We start from the raw sequence: 20,222 nt of genomic DNA, 5'->3' as shown, positions 1-20,222 counted from the left end.
TAGTGCGTGGCAACGGAACGTTGTAACAGTTACATTCTATATCCAGTAAATTATGATCGTTATTCAAAATATGGCTACATTCACCGTCTCAACATAATCAGAAGATGTTGAAATGACATTTGTTTTGTTCCGTTTTTCGTAGAAACGAGCTTTTTTTTATCTAGTATCCATTTTAATTTCATTCCATTCCTCGATATCTCCTTATCTCGATGATCTCTTCAATATCGAGATATGGAGAAACGACTGTACCTTGTTCAATGCATTCGCAATATCCGTTTAAAATTCGTCAATTTTTTTTCTAAATATATCGAACTTATTCATATCTTTTCTTTGCAGAAACCAACCGACATGAGACTGTTACTTTCCATTGCATTTTATGTATCTGGTATGTATCGGATAATCAAACAATTCTATCTTTATGTAAACAGTAACAATCAATATCAGTTCACTCCAAAAACCCCTTTGCCTTCACATACAATAAAGTTGTATCGAATTTATGGAGGGTGCAATAGCAATTTTTTTGGACTTTCTTAACATGATTTTTTGTTTATTTTTTGCTATATTTATTAACGACTGGAAATTTTGTGTCTTTCTATTGGTTTTCTCAGTCTCTGAACTGATCAAAACTTCTATATTTTGAATTGCTTCTTATTTATTTATTTATTAATAATCTACTTGGTACCTGGATACCTGGTTGGCTACAGCGTCGACACATCTATGCCTGGCGTATTGTAGAGCTCCTTAACCATCGGTCGCGGGCGATGTTCCTCAAGTTTCCCCGATACACCTATTATTTATTATTTATTTATAAATTCATCACTAAAGGGTGGAACAGCATAAGTTGAAACTTGTAAGAATAGCAAGTTTCATGTTGAAACTCAAGTAACCAAAAGTTTCTTTAAAGGTACGTTTTTCGCTTAATCAGCTTGACTGAACAGATTCAGCGAATAACGTACTTTTAAATGAAATTTTGGTCACTTGGGATGTGCTTAAGTTCCGCTCCTGGAGGAGACTATTTACATTTTTGGAACTTTTGTCCCTTACCTTTAAGGGAAGGGTAATATTTTCCCAAAGATGGGCAAGAGACGAGTAGGCTGATCACGGAAAAATTGAATGCCTCTAGAACGTAATGTTTCTCACGGGAAGACTTTATTCAATAAACCTCCCTTAAAATTATTCCAAGAAAACCTATCAAAACGACCGAAACGTGAAAATACTGCCCAAATTTTTCTCATCAGTTCAGAAACTGTCGAGCTACAGTGTAAAGAAAATGCATTCATTAGAATTCAATATTGTTCTTTTTTTATCGACATCATCTTGAAACTAGGCCTAGCTATCGAATTCGCTAACCTCTGTACTCTGTCTAATTGCTCGACTTCTATTGGCGATGTAACTAACTGGAGCGCTGCTCACTCTATTGCCCTACTTCTGAAACCAACTACCTCGCTGATGCGTACGGAAGAAACGATAGATCTATCTGATTCTTTAATTTATTCTTCTTATCCATCAACAGGCTTAAGATAGCCCCAATGATGTTGGTAATAATATAAAACAAACAAAAAACAGAGATACAAATCAGGTCAGCAAATAAAAGTAAAACAAAATAAAAATAGAACAGAAATAACAATCAATAATCTACACTCATCTTCACACGTCCAGGCATCTTTACACTGATTAGCGCCGCTAGCAGATTGATTGAGGCTAGAGAAAAGATATTTTAGTTACTAGATAAAGATTGTCGCTGTCGTCGCTGCCCGGAACATCTTTTGCTGGCGAGGATAGGGGAGCTAATTGTCAAAGAAGGAAAATCCATACGATTTGACAGGTATGTACCACACATGTTTCGGACAGCAGAACAAAGGGAACCGAAGCGATAATCTTTATCTAGTAACTAAAATATCTTTTGGCTAGAGGCTCTCAGAGGAGAGAGAGAAGCCAGCTCACTGACAGATCGTTTATTTACCATGTCTTCTTCTTTATTTATATAGAAACCGTGGAAACTCAACAAATCAAAGTCACATTTCATAACGTCGGAAGCAACATTTTTCACTCCAATAAAAACTTGTTTAAATTAGCTGTTTTTAATGGTCATGATCTTCCTATCATGGAATAAAACCGAGTTCTAATAATATGGAATTATTCACTTGGATAATTGCGTGTTCAATGCACTGCAGTAGATATTAGGGATCCTATATTATGTAGGAAAAAAAAGCCCAAATTTGGCGTAATAGTTTTCGTACAGTGCCGAAACTCAAATTATGATTGTTCAGCATAACTAAGCAAACGATCTACCATTATTTCAGCCCCATACGCGTTATGGTTCTTTCATCTCGTGCTATTGAAAAAAATATTGGAAAAGCACGTGGTCTACAAAATGGCCGAATGAATTATTGGCAGTGGCTGATTTTCTACCCGCCGCTGTCACATCCAGGCGCTATAGTATATGCGCAAAATAGCCAGCAAGAGTTAACCGCCAGAAATTTGTATGGCGAAAGTCATCTAACGCGGGTTTTCTCAAAATAAGAAACTTTTCATGAAAAACTACCGCTACCATGCCTACCAAATATTTTTTAATAAAAGTGGTTAAGTTTGAGAAATCGAACCTTAGATGCCTTTCGCCATACTGATTTCAGAAAGTTAACTCCTAGTGTGCCGCTGTAAGCACGCTCAAAGCAGGCGATTCATTTGTATTTCGCCATACAACATCTATCGTGGGTTTTCTCAAAATAAGGAACTTTTCATAAAAAACTATTTGGTACCGGTTATGAAGGATGGTGTCCGCTACTACGCCTACCAAATATTGTTTCGATGAAGGTGCTTAATTTTGAGAAATCGAACCTTAGATGCCTTTCGCCATACTGATTTCAGAAAGTTAACTCCTGGTGTGCCGCTGTAAGCACGCTCAAAGCAGGCGATTCATTGCGTGGCTACCAAAGGTGAGCTTATCGTCGACCATTACCCCCAAGAGTTTGATGGAGCGTTCAGAGGTGACCGCGCAGTTGCCTGCCCTTATCACCGCTTATTGCTCCGACTTTCGGTTGTTAACAACAATCACCTCAGTCTTGTGGTGAGTCAGTTCTAACTTCCTGGAACTCATCCACTCCTCCACAATTGCTATCGAGTGGGCGCGGTCAACTCCACCTCTTCGATCGATTCGCTGTAGACCTCCAGCCATATATCGTCAGCGAAGCCGACGATTACCACGCCCACCGGGAAAATCAACCGTCGTACATGACGTTCCATAACACCGGACCCAGTATGGAACCTTGCGGAACCCCTGAGATTATGTCAAAGCACTTCCGACCCGCCTCCGTGTCGTATACCAGTACTCGATTCTGGAAGTAGCTTCCGAGAATCTTGTACAGGTACTCGGGAATTCCAAGACGCAGGAGTGCATCTGCGATAGCTGCAGAACTGGCACTATTGAATGCATTCCTCACGTCGAGAGTCACTACTGCACAATAGCGAACTCCCCTCCTGTTACGCTGGATATCTATTTCCGCAGATTTGGTAACCGACAAGATAGCGTCTACGGTCGACTTACCCTTTCGGAAGCCAAACTGGTTATTCGATAGACCATCCGCACCCTCCGTGCGTATCAACAAGCTGTTGAGGATGATCTTCTCGAGCACCTTCCCCGCCGTATCAAGCAGGCATATTGGTCTATATGCCGACGGATCCTCGGTGGTTTTCCCGCCTTTGGCAATAGGACCAAGCTCTGCCTTTGGCATGCTTCAGGGAAGACTCCCTCGTCCAGGCATCTCTGTATGACAGATCTGAACATCTCGGGAGCCTTAGCAATGGCCGCTTTGATAGCCAGGTTCGGAATACCATCCGGTCCTGGCGCCTTACCTACACTAAGGCACTGTGCAATCCCCGCAAGTTCCGCCACAGTTACTCTTCCCTCGTCGGCCACCCCGGCCCCTGGCAGCTCCACAAAGTGAGGCCAGGGACTTGGGTTATGACGTGGGGAGAGCCCCGCGATGATCCTCTCCAACATCTCTGGAGACCGCTGTAGGGGCCATCGCCCCACGTGTCTTGGCCATTACGACCCTATAGGCGTCATCCCATGGATTCGCGTTGGCCCTCGAAGCAGGCTTTTTTGCTTGATCTAATCTCAGTCTTCAGAGCGGCTCTAGCAGCCACGAACGTCACCCGTAGTTCAACACGCTCCTCTTCTGTGCGTGCTCGCTGAATCCGTGCTCGAGGCGGAGCGCTTCCTTAAATACCTCGTCGTCGAAGTACGATGTCTTCCACATACGAGGGCTAGGCCTCGCCCCTTCTTCCGTCCGCTGAATGCTGGTCGTATAGTCGACTAGTCGGAGCAGTCATCCCCAACGTGCCCGAGAATACTTGAGCCTAAGTCTGGGTAGACTTTGTAACCAAAGGTTCACAATCTGTATACCTAAAGCCCAAAATAACTATGAACTGTTGATTTTTTTTTAATTTAATTTATAGTCCTACCCATGTAGGCTACTCTAACACAGGCATATGATCTTGCCGGCTTCTTCATGCGATTCATTCCCGGTCTCTTACTGGATGTACGATGTGGAGGGTTCGGATCTCAGTCAAGATATGATTATACTACCGTGCATGTAAGTGAGAGTGGTGCTTTTGGTTTTTTTTATCATTACAGGGCAAATCTTGCATTCATCCATATTATAAAACTGAATTTATAAGTAACATAGTGAAATCTAAAATTAATATTAAACAGAAATGAATAGCTGTTCGAAGAAAAGATGTCGATGAAGGCCATACCGTAAATTATCTAATAATTTTTGTGCTTGGTAGGACTACTAACAAAAGCGCCGACCCACTCTCAGGTTTCTAAAACTAGACAGGCTACTACTAACTACTCAGCTACTAACTCCAACCGTCAATTTGAAGTCATCAGCGATCTACATACGGCTGCGGTATTGGAACCAATTTGGAAGTACTGAAACATGGCATTTGAGTTCACGGCGGAAATGAGCAAACGACTAAAGTCCAAGGAGAATGAGTACCGTAAAGTCTGGAGCAAGCGGAGTATAAAAGGCTTGGGGACATGTGGATTGGGGATTGTTCGCCGGTAATCAAAGATCGAGAAAAGTCAAGTTTTCTTGCATGTGAAGTTATCCATTTTGGATAGAAGAGCAGAAATACCAAACGGCACACTTGAAGTGGTGAAAGTGACCTAAAAACGGGATTCAAAGACTTCCGGATTCCAAGCCGTCCGTCTCCACACGGCCTAGTCACCGAGGGTCGAATCGTCGCACCCTTCGGCGAATAGTTATTTCGAAGAACGATACCCACTCCGTTTTGGGGGATAAAACCGCGTGATCTGGCACCAAGTGTGTCTATCATCTCGCTTCGTCGCCAGTTTTCGGGATTGCTCAGATACGTCCAACATCGCTCTCCCGAATACACAAGGAACGTGAAGCGGAATTTCTCCCCGTGTGTGCTGTGGTGATTCCTATACTATCACGGCCGCGGATCGCCGCTGTCCACCTCGTCTCGGGCGATACTCTTCCGCTGCGATACCGTACAGTGAAACCAGCCTCACCCACACTGAATCAGCCTCCGGTACATCAACAAAGTGGCATATCTCACCGTGTGTGCTGTGGTAGACTCTCGACCAACCTCGGCCGGGGATCGCCGCTATTATCTCCTCATCCGTCGAACGGACTTTCCTGCTGCCAGTGCTACTAGCCAACGATCGACTCTCCACATCCATATCAGAAAGCCGAACGCTGTCTCTCTGGCTCTGTACCTACGTCCTGACCGCCCTCTCCAGCTTGGCGTCCAACATCGACTTCCGAAGTTTCAGCAAGCTCCCCTTGAGGTCTTGAGGTCCTTACTGATATTATGCTTCGATGACGCAAAGTCGATGATGGCGTCCAGCTGTTCCATCGCCACCTCGAAGGCCGAAAGCTCAACGCGTTTGCGGTTCATCGCCCTCACAAGCCATGGGCCGGCCATAACTTCTACCGGCGTAGCCGGGGAGAAGGTTAAGTGGTCCACGCTGGCGCTGCGCACCGAGATGCCGATTATTGCCTCCGGCCTCCTAAGCGGAGACCTGAACAACCCACCTCTTGCGAAGGGGTTGTCGCCTACACTACTACCACTAATTGAAGAATTGACTTGGTTTTGCATTTTGATCCCACGAATTGCTCGGGAAAATAGGTCCACCACGCCAGAGCCCAGCATGACGCGGTAAGGGACAATGACTGTGGAGGGTGCCCAGGTACCTCACAGGCTCCGTTAAAGGCCTAGCTCATTATTTCACCCCCCTGGCAATGCATCCCCTCGGCACGGGTCGCTTAACGCCTTGGGATTGGGGGTTAAGGACAACAGTGCCCAGGCTGCACTACCAGCGAAGTACAAAACCCTCAGCTGGCGGTCGATTGTCATCGGAAGACCCGTGGAAGCGTGAGATTGGAACTTGTGAGGACCAGAGCTGTGTAGGTCGCTCCACCCCAGACGTCAACTCACCATTTCGCAGCCCGTATGCGTATGTGTGTATGGGTGTTTTTTTTACAAGGGAGAATGCATTTACACACTAACCCAGTACACGTGCATTGTAGTTGCCAAACTACCACACGGAAGTGTACTGGAGTGTCGGACTCGACCATACCGGTAATACCGACTAAACTCCTTGGGCTCCACCATCGTTTCCCCAGGAACTACCTCGCAGTACTACTTCTGGGGGATGGCAGTACTAAGCGTACTCGCTCATTATCGCTCACAGGCACTCGTCCCACGCAGAGACTGACTTGGGTGCTCGCACACCACATTCACTCCATTTGAGTCTTACTTGGATGCTCTCCCGGGCGCTCCGCTGCCATGCCTCGAGGTGTCAATAGCGGTAACTGCCTGGGCCTACAGATATTACGCTACGACACCCCTACCTCCAGCACGAGCAGAACAATCACACCACTGCCGAAGCAGACCACACGCTACCCTGCCGAAGCAGGGACACCCCCATACACCACATGTGCACAACTGTAGGTGTGTGGGTACAACCCACTGCTACCCTGCCGCCGAAGCAGCTTCTCCAAAGACCATTCGCTCCATGTGACCCTTTTCAGGTGCTCACTCTAACACTCCACTGCAATGCCTCGAGTTGTCGATGGGTACCTCGACTCCTACCTCAACATGTGCAGTCCATACTCGAACTTCTGCTGCGCTTCGAGGTGACAATAGCGGTGACACGCTGGCGACACTCCTGCCTCAGCACAACCAGATCACTCACTCCCTGCCGAAGCAGCTCACGCGCTACTCTACCGAAGTAGGGACCTCCCAACTCACTCCTAACACTCCACTGCCATGCTTCAGAGGTGTCGATAGCGGTATGTAGGGACGAATCAACGATACTACGCTATGACACTCCTACCTTAGCATGTGCAGTCCATCCTCAGACTTCTGCTGCGCTCCGAGGTGACAATAGCGGTGACGCGCTATGACCTCCTGCCTCAGCACAAACAGATCACTCACTCCCTGCCGATGCAGCTCACGCGCTACCCTACCGAAGTAGGGACACTCCCCATGCCAATTGGCACTCCCTGGGCTTGTGCTTTGAAGCGGCACACAGTCGCTTTGATAGAGTCTGATTACAGGCACTTGTGGTTCTTTGGGAGGGATTTTAGCAGAGCCCACTGCTAAATCCACCACGCCCTAGGCAGTTCTCCCTGACTCGCAGACAGCTGGGGAGGGTCGTCAAGCCCTTGGACATGGTCCATGCTGTCCCTGCTGTCCCTGCTGCCCCATGTGTGTGTATGGGTGTGTGTGCGTATGTGTGTTACATTCATTTGAAATTCTGGAGTTTGTTGTTGTCACCTCGATGTCGTAATTTTCTTGAGCGACATTTTACACAAAGAGCATTATGATGAACGAACCCTCATCTTCCTCTAGTCATACATGATACCTTCTCATAACGTTCATAAAGTTAGCACCCACACCCTCTACATTTAACGCATGTTTTCACTATTAATCATCGTTCGTCGTGCCTATGCGCTGAAATATAAACTCATATAAAAGCATTGCTTGCTTGATTCGCTCATAGGAGGAAAAGAAACATGCGAAGAACAAATTGCACAGGAGACATCATTATACGGAAAGCCTTGGTCCAACAGGCAGTTTGCTAGAGTCTGGCGGATAGAATGGTGGTGGGTATCCACACGAATCACATGAATTGTCATTTTCTTGAATCCAATTAAGCGTGGAACCAAATCAGGTAAATGATAATAAAAAATCTTTATGAAACTCACATGCAAACGATAACTCAATGAATATCATTTATGAATAATCCATAGCAATCATGAATTAGAGAATTTTTTTTAAACGAACTGTATTTTGCGACATGGACACTTTACCGTGGCGTCAGAGTTTGGTTTCTAAAAGACATATTTTTACCACATCCGTAGACGTTGGATCGGCCAGACTATCGCAAAGTGACTATATCTTGGTACAATGTGTACGGGAGAAATACGGAACTCGAGTGCTTCATTGTGTTCATTTGTGAAAGGGCAATTTTTTTTCAACGCTTGCCGTAATGGGGAGATATAGATGAGCGCTGAGACAATATAACATTTTTTCAACAAGCTGTTGTTTTAAAAATCATTACACGTTGTAAAGTACCATCCAATAATTTTAATTTGTTTCGAAGGGAATATGTATGTACGATACGATGTTAGTTTACACTGGGTATCAAGTCAACGAAAAGGCTTTACGGGTGTACATAATTAAGAAATAAAAACCCAAATTTATCCTCCAGTGGTGATGATGCCTTTCTCGATTCAATAAATATGTTGAATGAATTATTGGCAGTGGCTGATTTTCTACCCGCCGCAGCCACATCCAGGCGCTATAGTATATGCACAAAATAGCCAGCAAGAGTTAACCGCCAGAAATTTGTATAGCGAAGGACATCTCTCGCTGCTTTTTCTCAAATTAGGAACTTTTCATGAAAAACTATTTGGTACCGGTTATGAGGGATGGTGTCGCTACTATGCCTGCAAATATTTTTCGATTAAAATGTAATTTTTGAGAAATCGAACTATAGATGCCTTTCGCCATACTGATTTCAAAGTTAACTCCTAATTGTGCCGCTGTAAGCACGCTCAAAGCAGGCGATTCATTTCAAAATGAATCGACTGCTTTGAGCGTGCTTTAACAACTTTTAACTTTCTGAAATCAGTATGGCGAAGGCATCTGAGTTCGATTTCTCAAAATTAAAGTACCTTCATCGAAAAATATTTGGTAGGCGTAATAACAGACACCAAATAACCGTTTTCAAAGTTCCACTTTGAGAAACCCGATTTAGATGTCTTTCATACAAATTTCTGGCGGATAAACTTATGGCTATTTTACATATGAGCACAATAGCGCCTGGATGTGGTAGCGGCGAGTAGAAAATCAGCCACTGCCAATAATTCGAATTAATGTTGTAAATGCAGTGCTTATTGCCTACATTTCGGCGGTTAAAAAATTTGATGCAATGAATCGCCTGCTTTGAGCGTAATTACAGCGGCACACTAGGAGTTAACTTTCTGAAATCAGTATGGCGAAAGGCATCTAAGGTTCGATTTCTCAAAATGAATTATTAGCGATGGCTGATTTTCTACCCGCCGCTGTCACATCCAGGCGCTATAGTATATGCACAAAATAGCCAGCAAGAGTTAACCGCCAGAAATTTGTATGGCGAAAGTCATCTAATCGCTGGTTTTCTCAAAATAAGAAACTTTCATGAAAACTATTTGGTACCGATTATGTAGGAAGGTGTCCGCTACCATGCCTACCCAAATATTTTTTCGATGAAAGTGCTTAACTTTGAGAAATCGAACCTTAGATGCCTTTCGCCATACTGGTTTCAGAAAGTTAACTCCTAGTGTGCCGCTGTAATTACGCCCAAAGCAGGCGATTCATTAAGCACTTTCATCAAAAAAATATTTGGTGGGCATGGTAGCGGACACCTTCCTACATAATCGGTACCAAATAGTTTTTCATGAAAAGTTTCTTATTTTGAGAAAACCCGCGTTAGATGACTTTCGCCATACAAATTTCTGGCGGTTAACTCTTGCTGGCTATATTGCGCATATACTATAGCGCCTGGATGTGACAGGTAGAAAATCAACCACTGCCAATAATGAATCGCTTGCTTTGAGCGTGCTTACAGCGGCACACTAGGAATTAACTTTCTGAAATCAGTATGGTGAAAGGCATCTAAGGTTCGATTTCTCAAAATTAAGCACCCTAATCAAAAAAATATTTGGTAGGCGTAGTAGCGGACACCATCCTTCATAATCGGTACCAAATAGTGTTTCATGAAAAGTTTCTTATTTTGAGAAAACCCGCGTTAGATGACTTCCGCCATACAAATTTCTAGCGGTTAACTCTTGCTGGCTGTTTTGCGCATATACTATAGCGCCTGGATGTGACGGCGGCGAGTAGAAAATCAGCCACTGCCAATAATTCATTCTAGCACGCTGCTTAAAAATTACTCAATTATGAGAGTAATGGATAGCGCCAAAAATGATTAATGTGTGAATGTAAACAGTGTTTTTGTTGATTGAAACATAAAAATATAATCCAAACCGCTTGATTTATTGAAAAACAAAAACAATAGTGTTCAACTAGGAAATTTGCTTCGCCGAATGATACCAGTTGCACTCGAATCTGTTAAGACCTTCGATATATGGGGGCAGCAGGGACTATGTCCAAGGGCTTTACGACCCCTCCTCACGGCCTCTGCGTGTTAGGGGGCCTGCCTAGGACGTGATGGGGTTTGGCAGTGGGCTCTGTTAAACCTCTACAAAAAGCTACATGTGTCCGCAAGCAGGCCCTATCAAAGCGACCGTGTGCCGCTCAAGCGCACAGGAGCCCAAAGAGTGCCAATGAATTATTGGCAGTGGCTGATTTTCAACCCGCCACTGTCACATCCAGGCGCTATAGTATATGCGCAAAATAGCCAGCATGAGTTAACCACCAGAAATTTGTATGGCGAAAGACATCTAACGCGGGTTGTCTCACCAGTAGGAACTTTTCACGAAAACTATTTGGTACCAGTTATGTAGGAAGGTGTCTGCTACTACGCCTACCAAATATTTTTTCGATTAGGGTGCTTATTTTCGAGATATTAACCATTAGATGCCTTTCGCCATACTGATTTCCAAAAGTTAACTCCTAGTGTGCCGCTGTAAGCACGCTCAAAGCAAGCAGTTAACTTTTGGAAATCAGTATGGCGAAAAGCATCTAATGTTTAATATCTCGAAAATGAGCACCTTAATCAAAAAAATATTTGGTAGGCATGGTAGCGGACACTTTCCTACATAACTGGTACCAAATAGTTTTTCGTTGAAAGTTCCAACTGTTGAGAAAACCCGCGTTAGATGCCTTTCGCCATACAAACTTCGGATGGTTAACTCATGCTGGCTATTTTCACATATACGTTAGCGCCTGGTGCTGGCAGCGGCGGGTAGGAAACCAGCCACTGTATTTGATTCATTGGTGTCCCTACTTCGGTAGGGTAGTGCGTGTGCTGCTACTTCAGAGAGCGAGTGATCTGTTTGTGTTGAGGCAGGAGTGTCATTGCGTCACCACTATTGTCACCTCGAAGCACGGCAGAAATTTGAGTGTGGACTGTGCATGCCGAAAGAGTGTCGTAGCGAGTATCGTTCATTGGTCCCTACATACCGCAATTGACACCTCGAGGCACGCCAGTGCCACAATGGGGAGAATGTTGCATGTTTCGGGCAAAATTCAATAACTCAAAAGGCCACTGAACGAAAATTGTGACCAAGAACTTTTCTTAAACAAAATTTTCCCAGGAATCGAATGGGGGTAATCTCGGATTCGGCACGCCATTCCTAATAGGACTTTCTGGACGTTTTCCCCCAACTTCCCCCAGAACTTTGGTATTATGAACGGAATGCAGCCGTTATAAACAGTTTACGGCATATTTCTGATTGAATCTAAATGATTAGAATATTGTTGGGTAAGCGCAGTGTTATTCTATCTGGAGAGTATGTTAGTTTTAGGGGAATATGGGGTAAAATAGTCTCATATATTACATACATACAAATGGATTTCAGTCTGTCTGTCTGAACATTATAGACTCGGAAACTACTGAACCATTCGGCGTGAAAACTAGTATGCAGGGGTTTTTGGAGTCGAGAAGGTTCTTGGGATACTTGGAGACCCCTCCCCCTCCTAAATGGGGGGCTTCCACATAATTAAATAAAAAATTACAGCATAACTCGAGGACTAATCAAGCAAATGCAACCAAAGTTGGCATGTTAAGGTTTTTGAAGTCAAGAAATGTTTCTGTTGTGATTCGTAACCCCTCCCCCTTCTGGAAGGGAGGGCTCTTATACAAATGAAACATACATGTCTGCATAATTCGGAAACTGATCAAGCAAATGGAACCAAATTTGGCATGTGGTGGATATAATAGGCAGAAACTGTTTCCGTGGTAGTTCGTGAGCCCTCCCCTCTCTGCAAGGGGGTGGGAGGGCTCTCATACTAATGGAATCGAAATTTTCACATAACTCAAAAACTAATCATGCAAATGGAACCAAATTTGGTATGTAAAGGTTTTTGAAGACAGGGAATGTTTCTGTGGTGGCTCGTGACCCCTCACTCTTCGGAAAGGGGGGGCTCTCATACAAATGAAACATAAATTCCTGCATAATTCGGAAACTAATCAAGCAAATGAAACCAAATTTGGCATGTGAGGGTTTTTGAAGGCAAGAAATGTTTCTGTGGTGGTTCGTGACCCTTTCCACCTCTGGAAGGGGAGAAGGGGTGTTATACAAATGAAACAGGAGTTTCCGCATAACTCGAGAACTAATCAAGCAAATGGAATAAACTTCGGCATGTAAACGTCTGTAAAGAGCGATAGGTCACCACTATCTTCAACAAAACTGTTGGCTTTGCAGAAAAAGGTAAAATTTGTTTGACTATACTCTGAAGACCCTGATATCCGAAACCTTGGGAGGATTTCGCTTCTGAGAGCATGCAAATGAATCTGTGTGTGAATCCCAAATCACATTGAGTTCGTTATGCCTGTGATTTATTTTTTTGAATACGAGATGCTCAAGGTACTCCAAAACGTTCTGGAGTTTAGCCCACGGTATCTATCAGATCAATCAAGGCTTTAGCCAATGTTCTCATCGCCGATATTCATACAATCTAGTTTTATAAGCATATACGTTCAGCCCACGGTATCTATTAGATCATTCAAGGCTTTTGCAATGTTTTCATCGTATTCACCCAATCTGGTTCAATAAGCCACCGCAAAGCATCCAACAAAAAAGTTAAGGAAGTGAATCTGCTACATCTCAAAATGAAACGCATAACTTATTCTGCATACGATGCAATCTCGATAATTGTATCTTGATGACATTGTCAATAAGTTGGTCAAATTTCAATTTATCATCAATAATCATGCCAAGATATTTAATTTCTCGTACCTGTATATAGTGGGCAGCAGGGACTATGTCCAAGGGCTTGACGATCCCTCCCCAGATCCCTTGCATGTGGTGGGGTTTGACAGTGGGCCCTGTTAAATTCCTATAAATAGCTGCATGTACATGTCCGCAAGTAGGCCCCACCAAAGCGACCGTGTGCCGCTCAAAGCGCACAAGCCCAAGTCCTGGTGTTAGGTGGGACGCTAAACAGCCCTGACACGACGGCCCTCCGACGAGACGGGAGGTTGTAACATTCGTAAAATGTTCCAACCAAAAAGGATTCTATTTTGGTGTCAGTATTGCGAACAAAAATTATAAATAAATATCGCTGAAAGTAAACGTAAATATTACGCAAGAACTTGAATTTGATTATATACATTTTCTAATTAATTTGCGCAATAAAGTACACCCTAATAAAAATAAAAAAAAGGAAGTAATAGATTGCAACGAGATATTCGAAATTGCATATAGCTAGGTTCCACTGCTCGACTATATTACACCATCACAAATATCCAGCCGCTCGGAGCACGAGAGTATTTGTAACGGACAAAATCACGTGCCCTACCTTCATACCGTACACCGAATGCTGTGGGCGGAATGGAATGGAAAAACCAGATCACAAGCCATCCAAAACTGGTGCCTATGGTCTATATAAGCACCCCACCGTCAATTTTCAACTCTCTTAATTCCTGGGCAACACAGTTGAAACAACCAGTTTTTTAATCTAAAGTGATCGGCAAAAATTTGCAAGTTCGTTATTCTGTTCTAGTGAACATAGCACTCCCAAAATCCAGAATTGGATAAATCCGTATTCTTGTTCGTGAGACATTGAAGTGCTTTGGTGGCCACTTGGTGGCGGCTGGTCCTCCTTAATGCCAACGTGAGGCCAGCGAGTGAAGCGAGAGGTCGCCATCCAGGTCGAACGTTGAAAACGACACGTGGTGCAAGTGAGTGAACGGCAAAGGCAAGTCGTTAGCACTACGACAGCCCTCCACGTTCCACGATCGGAACGGACCCCGGCCCGTTAAGGGTGAAGCGCTCCAGATACCCGGATCGAGAAACCGCCGTCGGCATCCAGAAGCGACACGTGACGACGAGAACACCAGCAGCAGTTAGTCGAGCCGTGAGTGGATTTAATAGTTTTTTCAATAAATTGTGGAAATTTACAGTAAACTCTCAACAAAATTAGCTAGTTTTTTTTCAATATATTTCCTTCTACTTGGGTGTTAAAATTATATATTTTGCTATCAGTTCTTTGCGTGCACCGAAAAAAAGTTTTCCAGGTTGTGAAAAAAGGCAACAGGTGAGTTTTCCCCAGCACATTGTGCCGACCCTGAGTAATTGAAGAGGTGAGCTGGCTCGGGACGTAAGGACGTCCATGCCACAGACGCATGGGCGTCATTGGTAGTTACAAGATTTGCGCAGGCCCAATAAGCCGCCTGGAAAACCAATAATTACGAACAATATAAGAGATAATGCGACTCGATATAATCGGCAAAGACCTAGGCGACGAATAAAGGATCACGATTGGAAGCTTGGAACAAGGAACTGGAAGTCGCTAGGTTTCGCAGGTTGCGACAGGATGATCTACGATGAATTACATCGTCGTGGCGCTGCAGGAGATTTGCTGGACAGGACAGAACGTGTGGAAAAGCGGGCATCGAGCGGCTACCTTCTTCCAAAGCTGTGGCACCACCAACGAGCAGGGAACCGGCTTCATAGTGCTAGGTAAGATGCGCCATCGTGTGATTGGGTGGCAGCCAATCAACGCAAGGATGTGCAAGCTGAGGATTAAAGGCCGTTTCTTCAACTATAGCATTATCAACGTGCACTGCCCACACGAAGGGAGACCCGGCGACGAGAAAGAAGCGTTCTACGCACAGCTGGAGCAGACATACGATGGATGCCCACTGCGGGACGTCATAGACCGGTCATCGGACCGGATAGTCTGCACACCGTATCGAATGATAACGGCCAACGATGCATAAACTTCGCAGCCTCCCGCGGAATGGTAGTCCGAAGCACCTTCTTTCCCCGCAAAAATATCCACAGGGCCACATGGAGATCACTTATCCAAGAAACGGAAAACCAAATCGACCACGTTCTAATCGACGGTAAATTCTTCTCCGACATCACGAACGTCCGCACTTACCGCAGTGCGAATATTGAATCCGACCACTACCTCGTTGCAGTATGCCTGCGCTCAAAACTCTCGACGGTGTACAACACGCGTCGAAGTCAGACGCGGCTTAACATTGGGCGGCTACAAGACGGTAGACTTGCCCAAGAATACGCGCAGCAGCTGGAAGTGGCAAGCTGTTTAAACACGGTGGTGAGGCACTGGCTAGAGCGCTGCACTGGGTCATTACCAAGATTTGGGAGGAGGAAGTTTTGCCGCAGGAGTGGATGGAAGGTGTCGTGTGTTCCATCTACAAAAAGGGCGATAAGCTGGATTGTAGCAACTACCGCGCAATCACATTGCTGAACGCCGCCTATAAGGTACTCTCCAATTGCAAGGGAGTTCGTGGGGCAGTACCAGGCGGGTTTTATGGGTGAACGCTCCACCACGGACCAGGTGTTCGCCATTCGCCAAGTACTACAGAAATGCCGCGAATACAACGTGCCCAGCCACACATGATCTATTCATCGTCTTCAAAGCCGCATATGATACAATCGATCGAGACCAGCTATGGCAGCTATTGCACGAATACGCATTTCCGGATAAACTGACACGGTTGATCAAAGCGACGATGAATCGGGTGATGTGCGTAGTTCGAGCTTCAGGGACATTCTCGAGTCCCTTCGAAACCCGCAGAGGGTTACGGCAAGGTGATGGTTTTTCAGGTCTGCTATTCAACATCGCTTTGGAAGGGGTAATACGAAGAGCAGGGATTAACGTGAGTGGTACAATTTTCAATAAGTCCGTCCAGCTATTTGGCTTCGCCGACGACATAGATATTATGGCACGTTACTTTGAGAAGATGGAGGAAGCCTACATCAGACTGAAGAGAGAAGCTAAGCGGATCGGACTAGTCATAAACACGTCGGAGACGAAGTACATGATAGGAAGATGGTCAAAAGAAGACAATGTGAGCCGCCCACCGCGAGTTTGCATCAGTGGTGACGAAATAGAGGTGGTAGAAGAATTTGTGTACTTGGGCTCACTGATGACCGCCGAAAATGATACCAGCAGAGAAATTCGGAGACGCATAATGGCTGGAAATCGTACGTACTTTGGACTCCGCAAGATGCTCCGATCGAAAAGAGTTAGCCGCCGTACCAAACTGACAATCTACAAAACGCTTATTAGACCGGTAGTCCTCTACGGACACGAGACCTGGACGATGCTCGTGGAGGATCAACGCTCACTAGGAGTTTTCGAAAGTAAAGTGCTGCGTACCATCTATGGTACCATCTATCAGATGGCGGACGGTACGTGGAGGAGGCGAATGAACCACGAGTTGCATCAGCTGCTGGGAGAAGATGACTTGCGGACCCTCCGTAGACCGCGTGGTTGGCCGACGTGTAGCCATGGACCGAGCCGAATGGAGAAGACTCTAATATACCGCACAGGCCACTTCGGATTATAATCTACCGAATCTTCTTCTTCTTATTGGCATTACATCCCCACACTGGGACAGAGACGCCTCGCAGCTTAGTGTTCATTAAGCACTTCCACAGTTATTAACTGCGAGGTTTCTAAGCCAGGTTACCATTTTTGCATTCGTATATCATGAGGCTAGCACGATGATACTTTTATGCCCAGGGAAGTCGAGACAATTTCCAATCCGAAAATTGCCTAGACCGGCACCGGGAATCGAACCCAGCCACCCTCAGCATGGTCTTGCTTTGTAGCCGCGCGTCTTACCGCACGGCTAAGGAAGGCTACCGAATCTAGTCTGGCATTTCGATGATGAAGTTAATGGATAACTGCCTATCAACGCGTCAACTGAACAGGAGCGTGCCCTACCCGAGTCCTTGTTTGTTATCCTCTGGATTGCATCAGATCAACGAGCTTCTGAACTTGAAAGGTAAACTTCTTGACTTGGTGTTCGTAAGTGATCCATGTATCATTGATCTCTTCGAGTCTCCATCTGCTCTTTTAAAAATTGACCATCATCAAAAGCCATGCGTTTTAACCGGCGACGTCCGTTCTCGCGATGAAAGATCTGTACCTATACATCTAGCATCAACTACGACTTCAACAGATGTGATTACCAAATCGCCAATGCACGGATTGCTGCCCTGGACTAGAATCAGGCTATGAATCATGACTAAATCGATTATTCTGTTACAGCGTGTCGGTCAAAATCTGCCGACCACCTAAACAGCTCAATCAACCCTGGTGGACGCCACAGCTCCGGAGTCTTCGCAACCGTTTACGGAAATGCAGGAAGAAGTTCTTCCGAAATAGGACTCAAGTGAACACGTCTAATCTGCGGTTTGCTGAAGATGAGTACACCCGAATGCAGCATTGTCGATTCCGTGAGTATTTGGAAAGTCTTCAAGCAAATTTAAAAAATGATCCTTCATCGTTCTCATCGATTTATCATCACTGGAGTGACATTTTTAGACGACTTTGAACGTGAAGAGTGTATGCCGCTTCTCAATTAAATACTGAAGAGGACGATTGCGATCGTCAAAGAATCCCGGCAAAACCCTCCCTGGCAATCTGAAATGAAACCTTGATCCCCTGAAGGTTACTCAAAATCTTATTCCGAAAGCCAGGAAACTCGGCAACAGGTACCACAAATGGCGGAATCCTTTGCATCTTCGCATGAATCGAATCACCTGGGCTAGAGCCTAGCGGGTGATTCAATTTGCTCAATTTCGTCATGAATCAAATCGAACTGATCGCTCAGTTCGATAGGAGAAGAATTATTTTCAATGTTAGGGTGAGAAGGAATATCTAAAAGTCTCCAGCTTTCTTCTATTTTTCCGCGCTTTGGCAGAACGGTCTTGAAATATTGTTTCTTTGAAGGAAGTGGGGAATTCCGAGATTCCCACTGCCTCTTGTTTTTGTTAATGCTCATTGCTGAGCGTGGAGACTTGACCTTCTAAGAGGTTTTTTCCCAGAACGGTGTCCTTGCAGGATTACCACTGCTTGTAGGAATTTCATTTCCAAACGGGTTCAACGTAAAACGAAGGCACGGGTAACGTAACAAAGATCATAACGGGATCAATGGGTATAAATTGCGCTGAGAAGTACTGTTGAAATTTAAATAGCTTCGGGTAGTATTAAACGCTTCCTTCAGCAAAGAGAAAAGACAACCGCAACACAAAAGTAAAATGCGGCCTGAACGCGTTCTCTACTGAATATTATCTTCGCTTGACGCTCTTCTGGCATACGAACATAATCGTAATATCAATGCACAGAGCTATGTGTTCTGCAAGTAGTAGAAAAGGTGATATTCCGCAATATTTTAGTATAGTTTATTATACGATATTTTTAAAGCGATATAAACATTTTTAGCAATGAGATTTGATTTCTGATTATTCGTCTGATATCGAAAATAATCTCTTAACTTACTAGAGTTTTGGAAATTTTCATCAGTAAAATAGTTACAAATGAGTATATATAATTCAATAATAAACCAATACTTACAAAACAATGATGAATCCAATTTTAATATTCAAATATACTCCCCCTACTAATTATGAGAAAAAATATAAAAATGTAAGAGTTCTGGGTATGCTTTAAACATCATACAGAATGGAATAATTTAAATATAGATGTGTGAATAATTTAGTTGGGTAGTAATAATTATTAAATGAAATTTCACTCAATTTATAAGTTGTCTGAATGTTATTAATTATACATTTTCAGGTTTTCTAAATTCTCACTTCATTGCTGATGGATCGATTGGTAGAGAAATTGTGACCGCAAATATACATGTTCCTCAATTCCTGCATCAACTGCCATCGAACTTAATGTTCAGTAACGATACAGGTAGCTCTCAACTGTCTTGCTCAACATACGGTTCATCGCAGGTGGAAATAGCGTGGATTTTGAGAGACGGATCTATTGCAACCAGTATTCAAGGCCTAAGGTGAGACATCAAATTGTTTCAAATTACAGTAATATCCCAATTTTTCACCCACTGGTGAATTTTGGGTTGATAAAATAGGAAATGTGTTTTTTTTTATTTTCAATTTTTAAATTGATTTTAAAAACATGAATCAGTCATTGCCTTGTAGAGGCACAATGCGTGAATTGGCTGACGAAATCATTGACAGGTACATAGAAATGATTCATAATAAACAAAAGGCGGTGAAAGTTTTTCCATGAAAATCTTTGTTGTTTACGGTATTATTTACGAAAGTAAAAAGAACGACTAGAATTTTACAATTTTTTGGCTAACAAAATCGGATCAATCGGTGATAAAATCGGAGCTAGATAAAATAGAGGAGTGAAAAACTTGGGTCAACACTGTATTACATCCAATTTTCAATTATGCAGTTCTGTTTCAGGCCAACGAAAATTGATTCACCCAACTTGTTTGTTTTTTTTTTGTACTTCAAGATCCATATTTAAAAACGCTTCAGAATTTCAATTTTTTTGTTAGGGTAAACGAAACCCCCCGAAATATGCTTTAATTTAGTGTTCGACAGTGGTGTAACCCCTTAATGAGACACTTGAGGTAAGAGATACAGGGGTTAGACAAAAAGGTTAAGATAGGCAAAATTTTGTCGAAGTTCAAATCAGCCTAACTTTGCGTAGAATGATCCGATTTCGATGAAACTGGGACCTTCGGACGCAGAAACTCTTCTAGTATA

The 20,222-nt window shown here is 43.9% G+C and overlaps 1 protein-coding gene across 1 annotated transcript in view; it reads left to right on the top strand.

The window, feature by feature from the left end:
- LOC134211720 (cell adhesion molecule Dscam2-like) overlaps nt 1-20,222 on the top strand; it is a 164,322-nt gene that overhangs the window by 37,057 nt on the left and 107,043 nt on the right. The window contains 2 exon segments of the mRNA XM_062688883.1: nt 337-385; nt 19,273-19,495. Of these exon segments, the coding sequence (XP_062544867.1) occupies nt 337-385; nt 19,273-19,495 (272 nt within the window).

Source organism: Armigeres subalbatus, chromosome 2 (assembly GCF_024139115.2).
Source record: "Armigeres subalbatus isolate Guangzhou_Male chromosome 2, GZ_Asu_2, whole genome shotgun sequence".
Lineage (NCBI taxonomy): Eukaryota > Metazoa > Arthropoda > Insecta > Diptera > Culicidae > Armigeres > Armigeres subalbatus.
This window is presented reverse-complemented; position numbering and strand designations above follow the sequence as displayed.